The 23,367-nt window shown below is 39.6% G+C and overlaps 1 protein-coding gene across 3 annotated transcripts in view; it reads left to right on the top strand.

Moving 5' to 3' along the window:
• Positions 1–23,367, top strand: part of LOC309720566 (contactin-associated protein-like 4) — a gene marked incomplete at its 5' end in the record, with an annotated part of 80,858 nt that overhangs the window by 33,899 nt on the left and 23,592 nt on the right. For all 3 annotated transcript variants that reach the window (XM_082557599.1, XM_082557598.1, XM_082557600.1), the window contains 9 exons: positions 8–155; positions 1,663–1,866; positions 11,074–11,249; positions 11,369–11,494; positions 13,210–13,474; positions 14,152–14,301; positions 14,531–14,702; positions 20,872–20,978; positions 23,204–23,323. In XM_082557599.1, coding sequence (XP_082413725.1) covers positions 8–155; positions 1,663–1,866; positions 11,074–11,249; positions 11,369–11,494; positions 13,210–13,474; positions 14,152–14,301; positions 14,531–14,702; positions 20,872–20,978; positions 23,204–23,323 — 1,468 coding nt within the window. The remainder of the gene's footprint in view (positions 1–7; positions 156–1,662; positions 1,867–11,073; positions 11,250–11,368; positions 11,495–13,209; positions 13,475–14,151; positions 14,302–14,530; positions 14,703–20,871; positions 20,979–23,203; positions 23,324–23,367) is intronic.

Below are 23,367 nucleotides of genomic sequence, written 5' to 3'. Positions count from 1 at the left end.
CTTTAAGGCATTTGCAGGTAACAGTAATGCAGACAGTGTGGTTCAGCATAAGCTACAGCACCAAGTGATCGCTCGCTACGTCCGCCTGATTCCTCTCAACTGGAATCCAAATGGTCGGATTGGACTCAGACTGGAAACCTATGGATGTCCTTACAGTCAGTTTTTGTTTTTCAGTACTTGTTTCTCTACACTTACAGACATTAACTGAAAGCATGACAGTAGATTAGACACTTAATTTTGTTTTTGCGTCTTGAAAAAATTATATAACACTTTGTATTTACTGTATATTCCTATTTGTGTGACTTTGAAGCATATTTTGGGGGTAAAATACCAAAATGGTTTTTTTTCAGTGTCTCTTTTCATTTTTTTTTTTGTTATGCTTAGCATCTAATAGGGACAGGTTTGCATCATCTAGCCTTGTGAGAGGGTTGGACATCAATGCATTTGCTAACCAATTCTTAGAATTAAACAATAAATTTCATTTCTTTTACCTTTGGAACCTTACCAAAGATTTATTTCCTCAAAAGGCGTAAATAAAACAATGTGTACATAAAACAGGGGATGTAAATGTACCTTGGGGGTTGGTGAAGAGGCGGCAGATCAATGCTGATTACAGTAGAAATGAGCCACAGGTGAAACAGACAGTAGGAGCTCACCAAACACCTGCTCAGAGGAAGTGTTGATGGAGAGGGTTAGGGCGGAGCTATGGCCATGCTGGTTCAGCACGGTGTGAAAATATAACCTTGCAGCTTTACTGTTAATGGTGTTGATGCTAATGGGTTTAATTAGACTTTGACATGTTGCTGGCAGCGCGCAAACGTTTTGTGACTTTTCCGCACAACTCTGTAACTCTGTAACTGTATGTGATCTCCCACTTTGTAAATAAAAAAACAAAAGTCTTTCAGATCCCCAAAGATTTACCCCACATAAGGGCATCTTATATGAGTTCATTTTATTTACTTATTAAAATCTTATATGATTAAGGAATTTAAATTAATTTTTCAGTTGTTTTTTTTTTTTTTTTTTTACCTGCACTAACTTCAGTGTACACACTTTGGTAACAGTGGTAGAAAAGAAGATTTATGTAAAGCATATAATATACCAGCCCTGACAGACAAACTTTTGAACAATTTCAAGGCATATTTTTTTTCTGGTGCTTTCAGCCTTTCTGTCACTTGTAGAAGTTCAAATGCATTGGATCCAATAACTCATGTGTCTGAGTTGGCGTTTCTAATTTGACGCTTCAATAGAGACACTGTAGGCTAGAGATTTGTGTTCTTAAGCAACACTTTCACCATTAGTGTATAATTTTCTTCAGAGTGACATGAAAGCTGCACAGTGGTCATTAATCTGCTTTCTATAGTCAGACATCATTTGAATATTAGCTTCTCTTCTTCTTTTATTGATGCTTAAATATTAATATGCCTTTGGGAAGCGTTTACTGTAATATTTTATATGTATATGAACACTGCAGGTAGAAGATGAAGAATCCAGAATGTATGTTTTGCAACAGAAAATTGCAAAATGTGCAGCATATCAGATGGGATTTCTGGAAAGCAGGGTTGCATAATTAAATATTTAATGAGTGTAATGAATTATAACAATTACAAGCATCTGAGTCCAGGGTAATGATTTTGTGTGTGTGTGTGTGTCTTTTTAAAGATTCTGACGTGTTGAGTTTCAATGGCCAAAGCAGCCTCATCTACAGGTTGACTCCCAGGCCGAGGCAGATGTCCAGTGAGAGCATCAGCCTGAAGTTTAAAACCCTGAAGAACTCTGGGATACTGCTTCATGCAGAGGGACAGAACGGGCACAGCCTCACCTTGGAGTTAGAAAAAGGAAAACTTCAATTGCTCATCAGAAAAGGTACAAATCTGAGGTTTTTATTTATGCAGTGTGGAAACTGCCTGTGCTGCTGTTTTTTATTGAACAAACTAAAAGAACTAACAAACAATTTGTTGGTGAATTACTAGTAGCTATAAAATGAAAGTTGTGTTGACATTGCAGCATTTTCTGGTGGATGTATTTCTTGAACGTTGCTTGGTCATCATTGTTATTAGACAGAGGGGTTTGTGTATATGCATAATCTTACACCTGTTAACTCTTAGATGAAAAGAGCATAGACTTCCCAATAATAATAATAATATAAAAACATGAAAACAAATTTCACTACAAGGGAAACCTCACTTTCAAGGTCAGGGCTTATCATTCAAGGTCTAGAATTCTGGCCCACTCAACTTTACAGCACTCCTTGAAGTTTGTGGATTTTCATTTATGCATAGCTCTCTTAAGTTCTCACCACAGCATTTCAGTTGGATTGATGTCTGACTTTGACTAGACCATTGAAACACCTTGATTCATTTTCTGGGAGATCCCTTTCTTCTGCAGAAGTGAGTGGGCCTTAACGCCCACTCACTTCCTGGGCCAATTGATCTTAGTAAATCACATGATAGGGTAGTTGATAGGGTAGGCTAGCTTTCACAGTGTGTTCACCCAAAACTAGGGATGGGTATCGTTTAGGTTTTATCCGATACCGGAGCCAAACTGGTACTTTTGAAACGGTGCCTGTGCTTAAACGGTGCTCGAACCGGTGCTTATGGAATGGAGAACACAAAATTGGTCCAAAAACCTCTCATGTTCAGCTGTTTTCCACTTTTTCTTTGGTCATTTTAGCCTTTTTGGCCAGGGTGACGGGAGTATCTGCCATCAAACAAGAAGACAGCTGCATGTAACTATGACGGTGTTTGCTAGTTCACCTTACATGCATTAATTTAATAACGTGGTTAGCCTACTCAACGTAAATTACACATGAACAACATTAAGCCACTCACCCAGAGAAGAACGGCTGCTGCTGCCATCATCATCCGTCATCATTTCTGCTACACTGGCAGGGCTAGGGGCCAAGACTCTCCTCTTCGGGTTCTTGGGGAATGTTGCTAACTCCGGGACTGATAACAGGCACCACACCCGCAGTAGATGTGCTGCTAAGTGTGAGGTCTTGCAGCAAGCTATCAAATACGTGCATTTCTCGGCTTTTAAAAAAACACTATGCGTTGCCGGGTGTTTCATCAGATTCGAGGTGTTACCTCCTTTGCACAGTATCAGCTTAAAGCACTTGTTGCAGGCTGCTGAGTTTGTATCTTTTACTGTGAAGTACAGCCAGACTTTTGACCGCTTTGCCTTGGGCATTTTTAATCTGTAGCTCTGCTCTAAAAGAACGTACGTACCTGGGTCTGCCTACTATCCTTGGAAAGGGAAAATGATTGGCTCGAATCAAAAGTGTATGACATCTCAGGGAAAAAAAGCACCAAAATAAAGCACTGAAATGTGCGCTGCTTTTCGGTCTGGTTACTACCGTTTATGTCAGAACACCGGATACCCATCCCTAGCCGAGACCTTGGCTGATTGTGACCCACACCCGTTTTCACACCTTGGCTCATGTGATTAGGTAGAGGATCAACAAGGGGTCCATGACCCATTCTGTTATAGATTTGCTAATGTGCTTGGGCTATTGTCCTGTTTCATGACCCAGTATCATTCAAGCTTTGTCTGGCAAATAAGAGATGGAATCATGTTTGAGTCTAGAGTACTTTGATACTCAGAAGAGTTCATGGTCGACTCAATGACAGAAAGAAGCCCAGTTGGTATAAGGTGCTGATATGCTGTGTTTGGTTTTCACCAAACCATACTTGTTCAGTCTTTTTCTAATTGCAGTGTTATGATAACTTTAGAGTCTGAGATGTAGTTTGTCTTGCAGTTTATCTGAAGCATTGCATTTTCTGACTTTGAGGTGAATTTGCTAGGACATCCACTCCTGCGAAGATTTTGGCATTGTGTAGTAACACACACCTGAATGCCAAAACCTCTGCTTTTATGGAGGTGATGATGTCACATCTGATGATGATCACTTAGGTGGGCTAGATTAGTAGCACCTGGCTGCTACCTACCCTCCTGATTCCTCTGGAAGCAACAAGGTTGTTTTTTCCATTATTGCACAGAGTCATGAGAAAACTTTCTTTTTCACAATATTTTATTCCATCACACTGCTATTTCAAAGAAGTTTGCTATGTTAGATAATATTAAAAGAACTGTAAAATATATATATATATATAGTTTTTAAAGAAAAACTCAAGTAAGAACCAGCTGCCACAAGATAACCTTTCAATGGTTTATTTTATTGGTTTTTCATTTGGTTGGCAAACTTGCCAGCTTTATTAATGTTATCCCAGAGATTTTATGGTGGAGAAGAACACATTTATCTATGGTTTATGCTTCTTCAGTTCATCACTACAGGATATGCTGAATTTACATTTACCACGTGTAGTACAGTAATATTTCATAAAAGATCTTCCTTCAAGTAATTCTCTGGTTTTAATTAAACGTCTAACCTTTATACTTCTGCTGCGCTTCGTTTAATTTATTTCACTAAACAGGATATTCATTTTACTTTTATGTGGATAAAATGAAAATATCCTAGATCCTATCTGGGTTCAGTATGTCATCATAGGGACTTATTATTATTATTGTCACTCTCCAATCTCGGTTATGCCTCAATTAAAAACAAAAATCCACTCTGTCCATATTTGATTGGCTAGCTGACTTTTTGGGCATGTTTTCTCTCTGGTATTTTACTTTTTGTCATTCCACTCCCTATTTTATTGGCTGCTGTGGTTGGGTTTATCTCTGCCCCTCTGCCCTCTGCACTCAGTCTCTTCTTCTGCCTTAACAGTTCTGCATTAGTAATTTATCACCATCCTTTGAATATGTCATTCCAGTTCTCTGCTTGCCTTTCTTTTTATGTTTTGTTTTGAAATTGAGTCATTTACCTTCCATTAACTGTGGGACTGTGCTTATTTGTCCTATTCTCTCTCATTATTTTCCCACCTACTTGCCCCCTTCTTCCTATATATGTGCAACCTGAAAGCAATACTTTCAGGTTGCATATACAACTAACAACTTAAAAATATACATTTCTGTGAAATTCGTAGTAAAGTTCCAAAACATAGGGGGTGAGAGGCAACACATTATTCCACTTGAATTACACTGGTCTCAAAGTTATGCTGACCCATGAGACCTGACTGAAATGTCTAATTTACAACTGTAGTTCCTGATTGTACTGCAGCGAAAACAAATTCCTCAGCTTGAACATGATCAACACAGATTGCTTAAATTTGTTGAAGGTTTTTAAAGAACTGTGTGATAATAGATTTATGTTTTTTCACTTTTTGGACATGCAAGCTTGAATGAGTTCACTCAAAAACATTTTTGGCCATGACAAAAATGTCACTGTTGGAATGGCGACAGTAAGGTTAATTTTGTAACACGATCTTTTCTCTTTTTTTCCTTTTAGCTGCTACACAGATATGAGACTTTGTCGTGAGTTTCTGGTGGAAGTTGTTGTCTGAAGCAGCTCTCTGTGATTTGTGTTTGAATTTTGGCCTAAAGCAAATTTTATTGCTGAATGTGTTTTTCTTTAGAGAGCATATGAATAAACATCAGTTCATCCAGAATCCATCCTCGATCTGTGGGTTTGTTCCAAGATGCTGAAAAGAATAAATCCAAAAGGCATGCAGCCCACTGAGATAATCACTATGAAAACATTCAAAAATCAGGTTGAAGTTGACTGAGATGACAGAGCTTTTTGAACGCTGACCTCTTGATCATGACAGCATTTGAAAATCAGTTTTTTTTTACACCAGCCAAAGATCAACCTTGGATCAAACCTTGAGTTAATGTAAAAAAAAACTGACAGGAGATTCTTCAAAACACTTCACAGGTAAAGAGAAGAAAGGACAGTGTAGCTTAACTTTCACACATGGCTGAAACATGCATTTTTGGATGTCCCTCTTTTTCTGCACATATTCACAGAACTGCATGGATAGAGCTGGCCGTGCTATGTCTGATCAGTTTTGTTGGCCCAGTGAATCACTCTGTGATAATTCAGCCCTTTGTCATTCTGTGCACTTCTTTAAAAGTTTAACTTTCCAAATTACAGCAAAGGTAATAACTGACTGATTTGCACCTGTACCAGCATTAGATTGAGAGTTTTATTTGCCCACGTTCACAGTGCAGCCTTCAGCAGTATTTAACAGACGATGCTTAGCTCTCGAGCCCAGTTTGAATAAATACGCTGGCTCATTAAAATTCATGTGTTCTTTCCAGAAGCAAACCATTTCATGGTTACTATACATTCATCAAATTCTTGGATTATAGTTCTCAGGGTCATACCTATTTGAGCTTGTAATTAAGCTGAGTTCTCTTTTATTTTGGCTTTTGATTATTTAGTGAAAGCAAATCTGCCAGCAGTCATTGTTCACTGATCTTGTGCCCTCTGGTCAAGTGTTTTTGTTAGGTGAAGAATGAAGACAGTGCTGCTTAAAAAATGTAGCACTTTTCTCTTGTAAAATAAAGAAGCTGCCTACCAGGTATAAGATATAAATATATACATATATATCATGGAAATATTGGAAGTTTTCTACATGTAAAAATAATCCCTTAGGAGACAGGTATAAAATATAAATGCCTTTTTTGCAGAAATATGTAATATCAAGAAAATGACAGATGAGCAGACAACATCCCCAGAGTTTTCGCTATAGCTCCTACAAACACACTGTAGATATTTGCAGTAATAACAAGGAAAGCTCTACTTAAGGCCCTTTTTTCAGGCACCACAGGAGAGGGGGAAAAAACTCCAAAAGGGACTCCTTCAGGCTTCCCCAAAATAGTGAGGTTCCACTAAACAGAGGGGTCATGTCCCAAGGCCAGTAACTGTACACAACAGTATGCATTTAGAGTTGTTGATAAAGTGTGTCTCTTTTACTCACGCTCATTTGCACAAACAGAGTACAGTTCATTTACTGTCCATGTAGGCACACATGACAAATCAAAATGACAAACTGAGGAGTCTTAGGCGGCACATCAGAATGCCGAACATGTCAAAAGTGACTGGTCGTATTTTACTCCCAACAGGCAGCTGGGAATCGCCTGCATTATTATGAGCACTCAGAGCTTTTTATAGCACATGATGAATTATTACAGGTGTAAAATATTTAAATATTTCTTGTCATTTAGTGGCTGTTCTTCTCGACCCTGCTGTTGGATGCAGGTGATGACTCATTCTGCCAGCTCAGCTGTCACAGTGAATGGTGGGCTGCATGTCATGTTCAATACCGTCTTACAATATTGACTTACCTTGTTATTCTGCTCTGCCTGTATTGACTGATGCGAAGGCGTTGCAGGTTTACTCAGTCTTACGGGGTTGCAAATAAGCTGCTTAGCTTTCATCCAAGAAGCAACATGCTCATGTCAGAAGGAGCCGACTGTGTTTAATTTTACAGCCCACAGCTGAATCATTTCAGTGACACAGAGGCTATGTTTGACTCACAACTGTAAACTGATTAGCTGTAAGCCCTGTGAGACTTGGATGGTCTTGAGTTTGGAGCAGGCCCAAATGTTTTTGGATTTGCTTGCTATGTTTAAAAACTACTGAATATGATCTTCTGGATATTCCATATTGCTTATGCTCCAAAGGAGCCAATTCTTTAACAATGTAACAACTCGGGTACATGTCCACTTGCTTTACTTTTTGATGCATCTCAGAAACAATCCAGCAGTAGAGTAGTTGTACTGTAAATTCTTCATATCGACTTGATTTGCTATGTTTCTTGCTTCCGTTTTGTTTTAAACTGTAATTCCTTCTTTTTTGCTTACTTTTTTTTTTGCTTGCTTGAGAAACTTTTGCTCCTGGAGCAGCAGCTTGTGTTGTGAGCACATTTAGAGGTTGTTCATTATGCTTGTGTTGACTGATTGTGCACACCGTCTCAATCATTTACTCTAAATAGAATAAAATGAAAACACTGAAACAATTATATCAGTCTGTCATCTATCAGTGCCTTCTAACAAAATTAGATTTAGAGCTGTAGCGAAGTGCTGAAATGCAGAAGTAGACAGCAGATTATGAGGAGGTATTGCCCTGGGTAGCTGTCTGAAATGATTTAAAACAAGGACCTATGTGAAAATTAAAACAGCTTTGAGGAACTTTTCACAGTAAAAAAAATCTTTTTTATTCTGAGGGCATACTCTAAATTAAGATGATGTCATACTGGGAAATTTCCAAAAGTCCATCAGATACTTATACAACAAATATTCCAGAGAAGGATTTTCTGGACAGGAAAAAGCTTTTACGGTGGGATAAAAAATTCAAGAGTTTCACATTGTTTTGCTTATCTTCGTGGCCTGTTTCGAATAATTTAAAGATGTCATGTGAACTTTTCTGGTAAATAAAAATTATGTATACATTCAACAAATGTGCTGAATGCATTTCCTTCCTCATAAAACATTTTTAAAGTTGACTTCTTGCACAATTTGAACTTGTATTGAATTGTTTACCTCCATGTTCTTTTTTTCCCCAAACCTCTCTCTTGCTTTCGGTGCCATAATGATGTAATAATTATAATAAATGTATTTGTCTCTTTGGCACCTGTTGCCAGCTGTTTAACACTGGAATATTGTGAAACCATTGGTATGAAGGTGTATTGCATCACTGTAATGTGTGTGCATGAGAGAAGAATAATGTGGACTCAGCTGGCACGAGAGATGGTGGTTTTTTTATTAATATTTCCAGTCATCTGCTGTCAGGTTTTGGTGAGCACGCGTGGATTGTAGCCTCAGTTTTATGTTCTAAACTGACTAGAGTGGCATCCAGTGTGGTCTTTTTCTGCTTAAGCCAATCTGCTTCAAGGATTTATGTGTTGTGTGTTCAGAGATGCTCTTCTGCATTCCCTGCTTTTAGAATAATCCTTTAATTGTCCCACAAGGGGAAATTTGGATGTAACAGCAGCAAGAAAGACACATATACAAACAAGTAGTACACAAGACACAGAACAGAAACATACACAATTTTTACATATTTACATCAAGGACAATGGTTATCAAAAACAGATTAAATACAGATAAGAGGCAAACCCTGGTTATAGTGTGAATCGGTTGATAAAATAGTGCACGTTACAGCGCTGATGTAAACATCTATGTTTTTTGGGAGCAGTTTTGATTGTACAGTCTGACAGCTGCAGGGAGGAAGGACCTGCGGAAACGCTCCTTCATGCATCGAGGATGCAGCAGTCTGTCACTGAAGGAGCTCTGCAGTTCAGCAACATTTACATGCATGGGGTGGGAGACTCTGTCCATCAAAGATGTTATTTTGGCCAGTGGGTCCAGGGTGCATCCCAGAACAGAGCTGGCCTTCCCAATGAGTTTATCCAACCTCTTCCTCTCAGCTGCCGATAAACTGCTGCTCCAACATACAACGCTGTAAAAATGACAAATGCCACCACAGAGTCATAGAAGGTCTTTAAAAGTGCTCCCTGGACTCCAAATGACCTCAGCCTCCTCAGCAGGTAGAGTCTGCTCTGACCCTTCCGGTAAAGAGCATCAGTGTTGTGGCTCCAGTCTAGCTTATTATTCAGCTGAACACCCAGGTACCTATACGAGTCCACTATCTCAATGTCCACTCCCTGGATGTTCACCAGTGTCAGTATGGTGGGTCTGCGTCTCCGGAAATCCACCACCAGCTCCTTGGTTTTCCCAGCATTGATCAGCAGGTGGTTCTGCTGGCACCAGTCCACAAAGTCCAGAGTCCACTGTCTGTACTCTGAGTCATCCTCACCTGTGATGAAGCCGACTATGGCAGAGTTGTCAGAGAACGTCTGTAGGTGGCAGCGTGGGGAGTTGATGGAGAAGTCTGCAGTGTAGAGGGTGAAGAGGAATGTTGTCCCTCTGATGTTGTCCTGTTTTGGTTATTTGAGTTGCCTTCCTATGAGCTCGAAGCGGTTTATCCATTCTCCCGTGACCTCTGGCATCAACAAGGCATTTGTTGTTGATTCTTTGTAAACCCTAGAGATGGTTCTGCAGACAAATCCCAGTAGTTCAGCAGTTTCTGAAATACTCAAACCAGCCTGCCTGGGATAGTGTGACAATACCACATTCAAACTCACCTAAATCATCTTCTCCACTGTGATGCTCATTGTGAGCTTGACCAGGTTGTTTTAACTATGTCTACATGATTACATTCATAGAGTTACTGCCATGTGATTTGGTGTAATGAGCAGCTGAACCAGGTGTAAAGTGGCTTGTGAGTGAATATTTTACCCAAAACATAGAAGTTATTAGTATAGTAAAAAGAAAAAAAAACAGTTGTCAGTAGACTACACCTTTGCTCAGTTTCCCTGTTTCTCTTCATCCTTGTGCGGTGCAGACATCAGTCTGCTGATCAGTGATGACTACTCCCATCTCTTTCTCAGGTCTCTCCCTCTTTTGTGCCAACTATCTGTTTGACAGATCAATTATGATTGATGACAGAACACAGTGAACTTGGCCCCAGTCTGTCTCCCTTTCTCATTCACTCATTCTTTCTTTCCCCACACAGACAAAGTAGTCTCCTTTCAAACAATATCTAATTCATATTTAATGACAGAGTGCATTTAGCTCCCCCATCACTCAGTGAAAGTGCTTCACTCTGCTGACACTTTAGGGAGTAGAAAGAATCAGAAGCATTTCACTGGTCATTTTTTTTATACCCATCTACCTCTCTTTCTCTTTTATTCTACCCCATTTAGTGTTAATTACTGAATGTTTCGCCATCTGCGTTTTCTGGTTCTTTCTGAAATGTAGACCTAGCCTTAGTTTTGTTTCCAAGATATAAACCCCGGCAGAAAACTGTGACACCGTGGCACCACTTCAGAGACCTAGAAAACAGCGGGGAGTTCAAGTTGATGAGAAATTTGAAACTTCATTTCCAGAGAGGAGGAGGAGGAGAAGCGATAGCTCCTGCTGTGCAGTTAGAAATAAATATGTCAGAGTCAAATTCTTTCACTGCAGAAATCATTTGGAGGAAAACAGAATTAAAATAAACAGTTTCTACATGGAAAAGATCCTGACAGCCTGCAGAAAGAAAAGTCAGTGATGTAATACTTATCGCCATTGGTAAAGAAAAAGGTTTTAAGATTCAACTGTTCTCTCTTTTAACCACTGTTACTACATGATCATGTCATTCTTCGTCTTCCTCCCACGCGCCAGGAAAAAGTTTGTCTCCTGACAGCCGGTATCTTGTGACTCTGGGCAGCCTGCTAGACGACCAGCACTGGCATCACGTTGCAGTGGAGCATCACAGCAATCACCTCAAGCTCACAGTGGACAAAAGCACAGAGTGGGTGCACATCTCACCAACATTTGCACATTGGGACCATGATCAGGTCTGTATTTGAGGATAGGATGACAACTCATGAAAAGACAGATGGCAGAAAGACACCCACCTCGCAGCTGCAGACATTTTATTGTATCTGCTTGTTTGTGTACTCTGTCTCCTGTACAGATGATACTGGGAGCACAGCAGGGCTTCAGCTATACGTCATTCTATGGCTGTCTGGAAAACCCAGTTTACAATGGCCTGAACCTGGTAGACCTCGCTAAACAAAAAGACCAGCGGGTTACAGTGAAGGTAAACTTGCTCATAGTGTGCTGCTGAAAAAGCTATTTTGTGTATCTTTCACAATGTGTAGACAGGAGTCAAAGTAGAACTACCTAGTTATAAGTAAAAGTACTTGATTTAAACAATAAACAGATAAATAATTCTTAAAGGGGCCGATGTAAAAATAATGTCACAATATTCATGTATTTAAATGCATGTAAAAATGTGATTAGGAATTAATTTAGTTTTAAAAAGTTCAGTATAGTTCAATGTATCTCTCTGCATATTAAATATTTTCTGTCAGGCCTCTATTATGATAAAAATGGCACCTCAGACCAACATCTAGTCAATCTAAACTCCAGGTAAGTTCTGTCCTCTTGATGTCTGCCTGGAGGTCTCTGTCCAGGTGTTTCTTGACTGTCCTTTCTTTCTCTTTCCTTCATTGCATGTTAGAGCTTCTCTGGTGATGCTTGGTGATGATTTTATGATGACCTCACCTGGCCAGCTGCTTTTGAATCTCACACCGTGAGATTAAAACTTCCAGATGTTGATACACTGATAGCTTTTGAGTCTCTCTCCTTCTGTGAGGGGAGTATCATCTTCCAACTTGCCAGTCCTGTTTGGCTGGATGGCATCCACCTCCTAGACTCATTACTAGCAGACATTTATGTCTATGCTTTACACATATTGACAGCATGGGCACATATTGTATCTCATTTTTCTTGTCCTGTTTTTTAGAGGAAAGTTTGACTTTCTTCTTTTTTCTCATTAATTCTGGAGGCCCTTCTGCAATCTACACAAATCTCTAACTATTCATAATGTGGAATATTTGTTTATAATGAGCATGGATGCTGAAACTGACTAAAAACACACTTTGTAGAGACAATTTTAATGGATGTTGAAATGATGAAGTCGGGTAAAAAACAAATATTTTAGTAAAAATGGTGGAAAACTACAAATGCAACACATAAGAGAACATACTGGCATTTATATAGTGTCGTTCAAGTCTTTAGTGGACCACTCAAAGTACTTATGCCTGCAGGTCACAAAGTGCCTCATCACATATATTTATGCAGCACTTTACTTGTTTTATTTACCTTGCGTCCACATCTGCAGTCAATTTAAATTCACCAATTAATCTTGTTTGCTTGTGTGTGTGTGTTTGGGCACATAAAAATGTATGCGTGGCTTTTAGATCTCATCAAGCTACAGCAATATGTACAAGAAAACTGACCATCTTTAGCTTTCACCTCTTCAGTCTGCATTACTCTATATTGCTTTGACTACCCCACAAAGAGCTTTTAGATTTGATCAAGTGTCAGTGTGCTCTGTGCTGAACTGAAAATAGAAACCCAGTATTCCCACTAGAGGACACGGAATGGAACGTATCACTGTTGCTGCCCCAGCGGTGGATTTACTGCAATTACCACTTCTCGAAGCCTGCTTCTCACTCTCTCGCTATCTGTTTTTGCCTCTCCAAACTTCTGCTCCCTGGTGTGACCTTAGAAATCTTTTGGCTGACATTGGTCTTCACTAAGATCTGTGCTTATATTAAGCCTGACTATAATCATCATGGTAATGCTCCTATGCTTTTTAAAGGAGAATTGCTGATGACATCTTTGTGTATTTGGGTAGCACCAGACAGCCTTGGAACTAATTTATATTCAGACATGATTGTTTTCTATACTCATTCCTCTCTATTCATATATTTTCCTGTCTCCTCTTCTCTTTTCCATCTGTCTCAGGGCAATGTGACCTTTTCATGTTCTGAACCCGTTTTTGTTGCCATGACGTTCACCGGCCCCCAGAGTTTCCTTCGGTTGCCAAGGATAGATCAATCTTCACTGGGTATCTCAGTGGGGCTTCAGTTTCGGACATGGAACAAGGCCGGGCTGCTCCTGACCTTTGAACTCCCAAATCGAGAAGGCAGAGTCTGGCTTTACCTGAGCAAAGCCAGAGCACATTTACAGATCCACAAGTCTGGCAGGGCACCCCTGGAGCTCAACGCAGGTCAGTCTGACAACTCAAAATCATGTTAAACTCTTTCTCGGGTGCCTCCATCCTGCCTGCACTTACTAACTGGACTAATTTAAAGCCGTGATGTAAAAAAGGAGCTTAATGTTAGAAATTCAGTATCAAAAATCGTGATAAAAAATTTCTGTTTTGAGCCCAAAACACTGGAAGGCAGCAAGCTGATATCATCTAAACATCCAAATTTACTTATCAAGATACAAAATCCTGACCAACTCCAGAAAGACATTTTTGTGGTTAAAACTGACTCCCAAACATCAGATGTCCAAAGTGAACCATAATAAGTCTGTAGTATGAAGTCTGTTTGATGGCTGAGTGTTCAAATGTGAGAATTACACAGGTATTTTTTAGGTATTCTTCTTTTTGTATGCTTGCATGATTTTTCCAAGTGTCACCATTTCCTAATAGAAACTACTTCCAGGAGTGATAATAGAACTGAATGAAACTATGTCCTGTTATAGGCTGTGTGGCATTTGAGAAAGTGCAAATTATTCTTCAAGCATTGTTGGGAGTTCTTATGTTAAAGTAGTTGTAATATCACACACTTAGACATTCCTGAGCAAGAACCATCTTCTATTTTTTCCATTTTCAACAAATTATAATTGAAACATGATATCAACATAAAAACACTTAGACATATATGTGTGGCTCTTCAGGTTCAGCTCTGAATGATGGTCAGTGGCACTCTGTGGACTTGATATCAGGAGGAGGACGTCTGACCATCACAGTGGATGGTGATGAAGGAGCCAGTGCTCACGCGAGCCCCTCATTTTTAATTACCACAGGAGGTCATATATTCTTTGGTGGTAAGCGAGAAATGAACGATAAAACACATGCATCATTATTCATCTTTGTCTATATAATCTAATCTTGCATGCAGCGCATTCAGTTTAGTTTTATTTATATAGCGCCAAATCACAACAACTTCTTTATATTGCAAGTTAGAGACCCTACAATAATACAGTGGTATGGTAGAATGATGGCTTGATTTCTCTTGTGTTTCATTTACTGATTGATGTTTTCTCTTCTGTCCAGGTTGTCCTGCTGAAGAAAATAGCCAGGAGTGCTTGAACCCCTTCAAAGCTTTCCAGGGCTGCATGCGTCTACTGACTGTGGACAACCGGCCAGTGGACCTGATCAAGGTGCAGCAGAGGCTGATCGGAAACTACAGTCACCTGCAAATCGATATGTGCGGCATTATTGACAGGTAAGACCTAAAGGGGCCGTTTGCGACACTGATTTATGTAAATGCCATGTATTGGGTATTGCTTATGTCTGTCTCTCCATTTGTCCAGGAAAAGAAACGCATTATTCTATGTAATGCATTTGTTGTATTAACGAGGATTGTCAGAAAAGAGGATTCACTGGCATTAAAATGTTTGATTTTGTTGTCACGCTTGCTTTGTAAACCTCCTTAATCTCCCTCTGAAGCCTTTCTGTGAAATGGGGTCGCATGTGGATTATTAGGCAACAGTGAATATGATACAAACGCAATATGGCGTCAATGTTTCCCGAAATGTGTTCTGGTTAAGAAAACGTCATAATTTTTCATGTAGCTTGTCTCTGTTTCAACTGGTATGAGGAAAATAAACCTGGAGGCGTTCACACACACACACTCCGAAGCAATTAGTGTTCAGCAGCGTGCTGATTAAACTTTTCTTCAAGTTTCCTGATTGCTGCCTCTTCATTCCTGCTCTTCCAGTGGTTATCTGTGTGGCTGTGCTCTGCATCTGGTGCTGTGCTTTGTATTGACAGTATAACATTTTATAAGGACACCAGCACCATGTATGCATACATGCTGGGGACTAAAATGCTGTAGCTGAAAAATCCTTTTTTACCGTCTGACAGAATCGATATTTCTGGGATTTCCATATCATAAAATAGTCGAGCAACTGCAGCCACTAACATGTCTATTTTCTCTTTCCATACTGCAGAAAATGTCAAGTTAAGCTCCTCTGTGTGAGTTTAATGTTGTGCTGTGTGTGAGCAATAACACATTGCTCTCAGAACATGACATTAGACCTTTTTCCAAATCATTAGAGCCCACTGGTGAATGGCACACATATTACCCACAGAGCAGCTTTTGTTTCAATAAAATGTCAACTTGAAAAATTGATTTACATTTCTCCAACCCCTCACCTCCAACCCACAGCACACTTTGTTGAAATAAGTGGTGCTTGATTGATCATATGTATACCAAATGTATCAGTGGACTCTCAGGCTTGATTGAAAAATGTATAAAAAAAAGAATGATAAATGCAAATATTTAAAGTGGTGGAGGAAATACGGAGTGCTGCACCTGGCTTCATGTCAACTTACTTTAAGGTAGAACCTGGGACCATTTCGTGGCCTTTCCGTTTTTTAATTCCACGCCATTTCCACTGTGTTTAATGGAGTATAGCCAAATTTTCAAACATGTATTTTTTTCCCATTTTATTTTAAAATTTCAGTCTGAGTTTTTTAAATGAGCTTAAATGGCTGAATAAAAGGCATACATCCACTATCGGACCTCGTGGCCGATTTGTGCCCCATTGAAACCCATTATAAACGCTATTTTTCACTGTACAATTATTACCATTAACGTCGTGGCGATGGCTTAACTTTCACTTTCATTCTGGACTCAGGGCCTTAGAATTGTAATTTTTTATTTGGCCACCGGGTGGCGCCCTTGTTCCACATGTGACGCCTGCTGGAACATACACACCTTCTCCAGCGGCCTGCTCGAGACAGATACCCGGAAAAGGCAGACTAATTTCCCGCGTGCAGCAGCAGCTTGGCCCGCTGCTCGTTCCGGACCATTTTCTGCCCTTAGGATCGTTTGAGGGTGCATTAATTTTTTTTAATCAACAGGAAATGACGTATTTGTTTTCACGTGGTAGCGGAAGTGTGTGCTGCAGACACGGGAACCGAACCATATGCTCCGGCGCTGCGCGAAACACACCCGTGGCAGAGGCACTCCTCCCCGGGGGAGCAGGAGCAGCGGCGCCGCCTGGGGACATTTTCGGCTTCTGCAAAAAAAATTAAAAACGGATCGAAATTAATGTTGGTGCCAATCTTTTGTCCATCTAAAGGCCTAATTATAATAACAATAAAATATTACTTCAAATGTTTTTTTTGGAAAATATTTTATGTTTTATGTTTTATGTTTTTGGGGCAAAAAAAGCAGTGCGCTCATGTGACGAAACCGGGATATAAAGGGTTAAAATCCGCGAAATGTAATTAAAACTTGACATGAATATTTCAAGGAGAAGTAGGTCTAAAAGATTGGCTAATTTAAAGTGGAATAAAATATTAATATATAAATTTTTTATAGCACTTTTTGGGCGTGGTCGATAGTGTGCATTTTATGAAATGCGCTCCTGGAAAAAAAATAAAAGGCGATCGAAATGACTGTTGGTGCCAATCTTTAGTCCATCTAAAGGCCTAATTATAATAACAAACAAATATTACTTCAAATGTTTTTTTTTGGAAAATATTTAGTTTTTTTGTTTTTTGGGGCTAAAAAAACAGGGCGCTCATGTAATAAAACTGGGATTTAAAGGGTTAAAACAATGAAAATATAATTAAAACTTGACATGGATATTTTAAGCAGAAGTAGTTTTAAAAGATTGACTAATTTAAAGTAGAAAAAAATATTGATATATAACATTTTTAGAGCACTTTTGGGGCGGGACCATTTTTGGTCCCGAGGTTCACGAAAGGATGGGATTTTGAGGTTCTACCAAAGGTTAAGTAGAAAAGAAGCAAAGAAATTGGGTGTTAAAAAAACAAACTTTACCATCTGACAGAGCTGCTGAGTAAGTCTTTTTCTAACAGCAAATTTCCCCCTGACTAAAAGATTAAAAATAGATGCTGCTCTCCCTCCCCTTCTTTTTCACTCTCCGCAGTCACAATTTGCTGACCTCATTTCCCCTTCCAAATATATTTACGTACTCATTCACTGCTCTGTTCATCCAACCTTCGTTCCCTTTGTTGCTCATTCCTCTCCTTCAACACACCCCAAACTTTATTTCTGCTTTCCTTTCTCTCCATGTTCTTTTTTTCCTCTCACTGTTTCTGATGTTCTGCTTCTTTTCCTCCAGTCATCCGCTTTGCTGCTTTCCGTGTTTTACACAGGAAGACTGAGGAGGAAAAAGTTAACAGCAGCACAGTTTTCTCAGACTTGTTCTATGGTGTGTAATTTTGACACGAATTGCTGTGAAAATTCAGGTACTTTTGTCCAGTGATGTATTATTCTCACATATACAACTGTGTACTGTAAATCTGCAAGTTTCCTTTCAATCTTATAATTCTATATTTTCCACTTAGGTCAGGCTTGACTCTCATGCTTGAAGCTGTCAATGCCTCATCCAAGTAAAATCACAATGCATTAGGTGCAATTACTTTATTTAACACACACTCACATTAAAAGGCATGAAATATTTTAGCAACTTGAGGTGGTATTTGCTCAGCACACCGATGGTTCTGTTTGCATCCATAAATAGGAGGTTTTGTAATGGCTGTGCTGAATTTAAACATCACTTCTTGTGGATGATTAATCTGGTTTTGCAGTATTTAATATGTGAGGTCCATACAGCACAAGCAGGGCCTGTAGTGATTTATCCTGTATGAGGGTGTCTTACTCGCCCTCTGGCCTTAAGTGCCACCCTCCTGTGCAGCTGATTTTACTCAGCAATTAGGCCACAGTATTAAAGACCGGGGGGGGCGCTCCAGCCCTGAGAGCCTTTGTAGCTTTTGCTTGTGAGCTGTGTTTGGCACCGCTTCATCCCACTCAGTGGGATGAAGTGGTGCTTGAGTCATTTTGTCTTATTGACTTACTGTTTTGTTTGGCAACAAACTTACAGTTTTATTGTGTTCTTGTCATGGTCCTGAGTCCGACGACTCAGTGCTCTGTGTTTCTTTATAATATTCTGTGTTCGTGTTTATTCTGTTATGTCTTGTCTGTTATGTTCAGTGTCTTGTCTGGTTCTGTGTCTGTTAGTTTCCTGTTTTATTCTGAAGGTCCTTGTCTTATGTGAGTGTGTTCACTTTACGTTTCCCCTGCCTCGTCAGTTGTGATTTCACCCAGGTGTGCTTCCATCCTGTGTGTATTTAAGCCCTGTGTGTTCTCCTGCCTGTTGCTGGTTCGTCTGTGTTATTTGGTGTTTTCTTGTCTGTGAATCTCCTTCCGTCATCCTGTGAATTCTCCCTGCAAGTCGCTTTCTCTCGTGTTCAGGTTTGTTGTTTAGGTTTTGGTTTTCCCAGTGTAGTTTATGTCTAAGTTTGGTTTTTCGCCACACTCTCCTTTTGTTTGTTATCACTCGGGTTCTGTGTCAATAAAGCCCTCTCACTTCACTGTATATCCGCATCTTGGGTCCTTTGTTAAATTCACACGGCTTTCCCCGGCAGCCCGTGACACTTCTCTATTTTGATGGAACTTTTTTTAGTTTAAATACCCCCCTGGACTTTTTAAGGAAACATAACAGTGGTTAAGAACAAGGTTTAGCCAGCAGTGGGCTTTCATAGACTCTTAATGAATAATGATTTGCGTCCAGTGTGGGTATTTTTAAAAAGGTAATATTTATGTAAAGAAAATTGTCGCAGAAGCTGAGATATTGGCATAGGCGTGTTATGTGTGTCATACACACACCTGCACATACAAATAGCAAACCCAACCTTCTAATTTAGTGGTCTATTTCTGTACAACTGGCACCAGTCTGCTTTGCTGTCTAATGTTTCAACCCCTCCACCTGTCACTGGGGTTTGTAATATATTTGTTGTTTTAGATTTTTATATAAGTTGGGTTTGTGTTTCTATGTGTGTATAGTTTTGTTTTTTTCCACTGCCTTTATTGACCATCTTTTTATGCGAGGAGAGGAGATCATTCCATCCCAGATGTCAAAATGAGGCGCCATCCAACCATTTATTAAAAATATCAACTTAATAGGCAAAGTGGCACACATCATGTAAATATTAATAATAAATTTGCTTTCCATTTGCATGACCTGCTGGTATGTTTTGAATTTTTAACAACAGGCTGTCAAACTCACAGCTGGTGCAGCTGCCGTAATAAAATCTGCTTCTTGTCCAGATGTTCCCCTGCATGGAGAGCGTAGAACTATATGAGCTCTCTAAATCAAGTTTGTGCTAATTGATCAAAGTGTGTTTAAAGTTCACTATAGTTCAGTTGTCTTTACTAATGCCTTGGAAATGATGATGAATTAATTTTCACTTTGACTCAGCTGTGGTAAGTGACCAAAGTGAATTTAACTTTGGTCACAAAACTCCAAACCAAGGAGGGGTAATTGAGTTGGACTACTTTCCAGCAGAAAGCCTATATGTTATCTTTAAAGTTCCAACTTTTGTAATGGCATTATTTTTATGTTGTGGTAAAAAGTTTAAAATAACAGAGTAGCGGTAAGATACTCATTTTGTAGTCCATCTTATGAACAGATATTAACATTCTTAATTCAAGCCCATTAGACTTTGTGTAATGTACACATTACTGGAGATAAATTTCAGGAGTGGGTCCACCCCTCCTAACCTTTCGGTTCTCACCTATGTATGTTCCCCCAGTTCACCAAGCTGTTCATTCTTGTTTACTGGCCCCACCTTCCCTCTCCTTTTCAATTCTTTAACTTCTTCACTTCTATTTAGTACATGGGGATCTGCCAGGCCCGGGAGCCATCACCAGTCCCCTTTGAGGCCTTCCCCAAACCGCAGCTCAATTCATGTCCAAGCCATTCACCTTTACCTACTGAAGCACTGTCAAACCTAAAATGAGGACGTGGGCCCAGCTAGTGAAGTTTATTATAAATAGATTTATGAAATCCTTCATCCAGCCATCCATTTGCTTCTGCTTATCCTTTTCAGGGTCGCGGGGGGTGCTGGAGCTTATTCCAGCTGTTATAGGGTGAGAGGTGGGGTACACCCTATACAGGTCGCCTGTCTGTCGCAGGGCTAACACACAGGAACAGACAACCATTCACACTCACATTCACTACCGCATTCACACCTATGGGCAATTTAGATTTTTCAATTAACCTATCCCCACAAACTGCATGTCTTTGGACTGTGGGAGGAAGCCGGAGTACCCATCTTTTGTCTTCAGTTGCCTTTATTGTCTTTGAGACTAAGCAAACAAGTTTTAATAAGACCCCAGAACTGATGCATTCTCTCCCTTTCTCCACCAAACTGGGCATCGAGAGCTACTTGCACTGTTCTCTCATGACGATGGGGTATTTTAAAGCAATTGCCTCACTGAATAACTGATGCATTAAGCTGAAGACCAATAACACAGAATGATGTGTGTCATAAAGCAGTTCATTAAGTAGTTCCCCTGCAACAATGTTACATAGATATGGAGATGTGTGCTTTCTTTCCTGTCTGTCTCTCAGATGTTCCCCCAGCCACTGTGAACATGGAGGCAGCTGCAGTCAGTCATGGAGCACCTTCCACTGTAACTGCTCTGGGACCGGGTACAGTGGAGCCACTTGTCACAGCTGTAAGGCCATGATGTTTTTTTGAGTGGTGTCGTTCAAAGGTCACAGATCTGTATTTCAACTCATGTTTGGGAGTTTCCGTTAACCAGCGGTCCCCAACCTCCGGGCCTCGGACCGGTACCGGTCCATGAGTCGTTTGGTACCAGGCCGCTAGAGTTGAGGCTCAGGTGTGAAATGTATGGTTTTCAGGGTTTTTATCAGTTTTCAGCGTTGTCATTTTTTTTATCGTTAACTCGGTTTTCCTGGGTCTTTTCACGTGTGTTATGAATAAATCTTCTTTTTTTCGGTACCGGTACTAGTTTTATTTTGTTGTATTTATCCACGACACGTTAAATATTGTCGGGCATAAACTGGTCCGTGGCGCAAAAAAGGTTGGGGACCGCTGAATTAGACAGCCTGCTGCTTTAACTTTCCCTTCAGACATTTTTGTGGCAGAAGGTCAAGCAGAGATCTAACTTCTTTCCAGCAGTCATGATTGTAAGCACTCATGGAATAACTCTTAGCACAAAAACAGAGTGATTTAGAGGTCACACAAGAAATAATGAAAGAAGTGATACACAACTCTATTGGAAAATACATCCTTTATAAGCACTTTAGTTTAAACCATGAGGCAGTTTCTAAGACGAGCATGTAACATGTGCTTCTTTTTAGCAAATTAATGAATTTCCTTTGCAAAAGCGTTGCTATTTTTTTCTTCCTTTCAGGGCTTTGTAAAGTGCTCATTTTTGACCATCTAACAAAACTGAAAATCACTGGATATTTTACAGGACAAGCATGGCTATGCAGTCTTTGTTCAGCAGTGGCAACAGCAGCCTCTGTAAACCATAAGTGGTAATTACAAGATTCTAGTGCATTAAATTAAATGGTAAATGGACTGGTGCTTGTATAGAGCTTTATGTAGCACTCTTGTAACTGGGCACTCAAATTGCTCTTTACACCCATTCACTATATTCACCCATTCACAGTGTGCTTTATTCCATGCTTTCAAGTGGTTTCAAGCAAGCACAAGAGCACAAGATATGATATCCACATCTATTCATCTGCTGCTGAATAATTTTTGTTAATCAAGGTGCACCAACCTGTGGACATAGATTTGGGTTTAGAGAATATATCTTCAGCTTTTATTGAGGTTTCCTTTTTTTTTTCATTAATTTGACCAGTATAAACAGTACAATCATAATTCATATTAATATAATAATTACAATTATTAGGCAATAATTCATTTTTTGTTGCTTTGCACTAATATAAGAGTTAAAAAAAAAAAGACCAGCAAAATTAAATCAGATATATTAGCATAAACTTTATTCAATAAACCTTGAAGATATATAGCCAGATACACTTGCAACCATTAGGTGCACCTTTTTTGTACCTGGTTGGACTTGAAAAAATGTTCTCTAGTCTGATGATTCTCAATCTTCTATTGTCCAGTCTTGGTGAACTGTGAATTGTAGTCTCAGTTTCCTGTTCTTCCTCAGTGGCACCCAGTGTGGTCTTCTGCTGCTGTAGCCCATCTGCGTCAAGATGTGACATGCACCTCTGAATGCCTTAGCTCTACTGGTAACTTCCTATCAGCTCAAAGCAGCCTGGCCTTTCTTCTCTGACCTCTGGAATCACCAAGTCACTTTCACCCAACTACTACTCGCTGGATATTTTCTCATTTTCAGACCATTCTCTCTAAACCCTAGAGAAGGTTGTGTGGGAAAATCATCAGTTTCTGAAATACTCAGATCAGCCCTCTATCGCCAACAATCACGTCATGTTCAAAGTCAGTCACATTTATTCTCAGTTATAATGTTTTCCATAAATTAAAAAATACTAGTGCATTAAATTAAATAGTAAGTGGGCTGGTGATCTATATAGTATATAGTTAACTTTATGAGATTGTTTTGACCATGTCTACATGCTCACATGCATTGAGTTGGAACCATATGATGAAGTAATTTAACATATTCATTAAGCAGCAGTTGCACAGGTGCACCTATTAAAGTGATGAGTGTATTAAATGGTAACAATAATATCACTAAAATGTAGCTAAACAGATAATCCAGTGGAGAAAAGTTGGTCCCTCTGCATCTACATTGTAAAAAAAATCTTAAGTTACTTGCAATATGTTGAACAAGACCAGATGCTGAAAAACGAAATGAGCAACCACTGTGCAGTTGCATAGACAGAAAAACAAACTTAAATGTCTGCAGTGATGATGACGAGGATGTCTCTCTCTCCTCAGCAATATACGAGCAGTCCTGCGAGGCTTACAAACACAAAGGCAACATTTCGGGGTATTATTACATTGATGTGGACAGCAGCGGACCCATCAAGCCACAGCTGTTATACTGCAACATGACAGGTAGCTGATACACACATCAAAACACACACGCGTCAACATGCCTG

The sequence above is a fragment of the Aulonocara stuartgranti genome, assembly GCF_965226115.1.
Source record: "Aulonocara stuartgranti genome assembly, chromosome: 13".
Taxonomy (NCBI): Eukaryota; Metazoa; Chordata; class Actinopteri; order Cichliformes; family Cichlidae; genus Aulonocara; species Aulonocara stuartgranti.
This window is presented reverse-complemented; position numbering and strand designations above follow the sequence as displayed.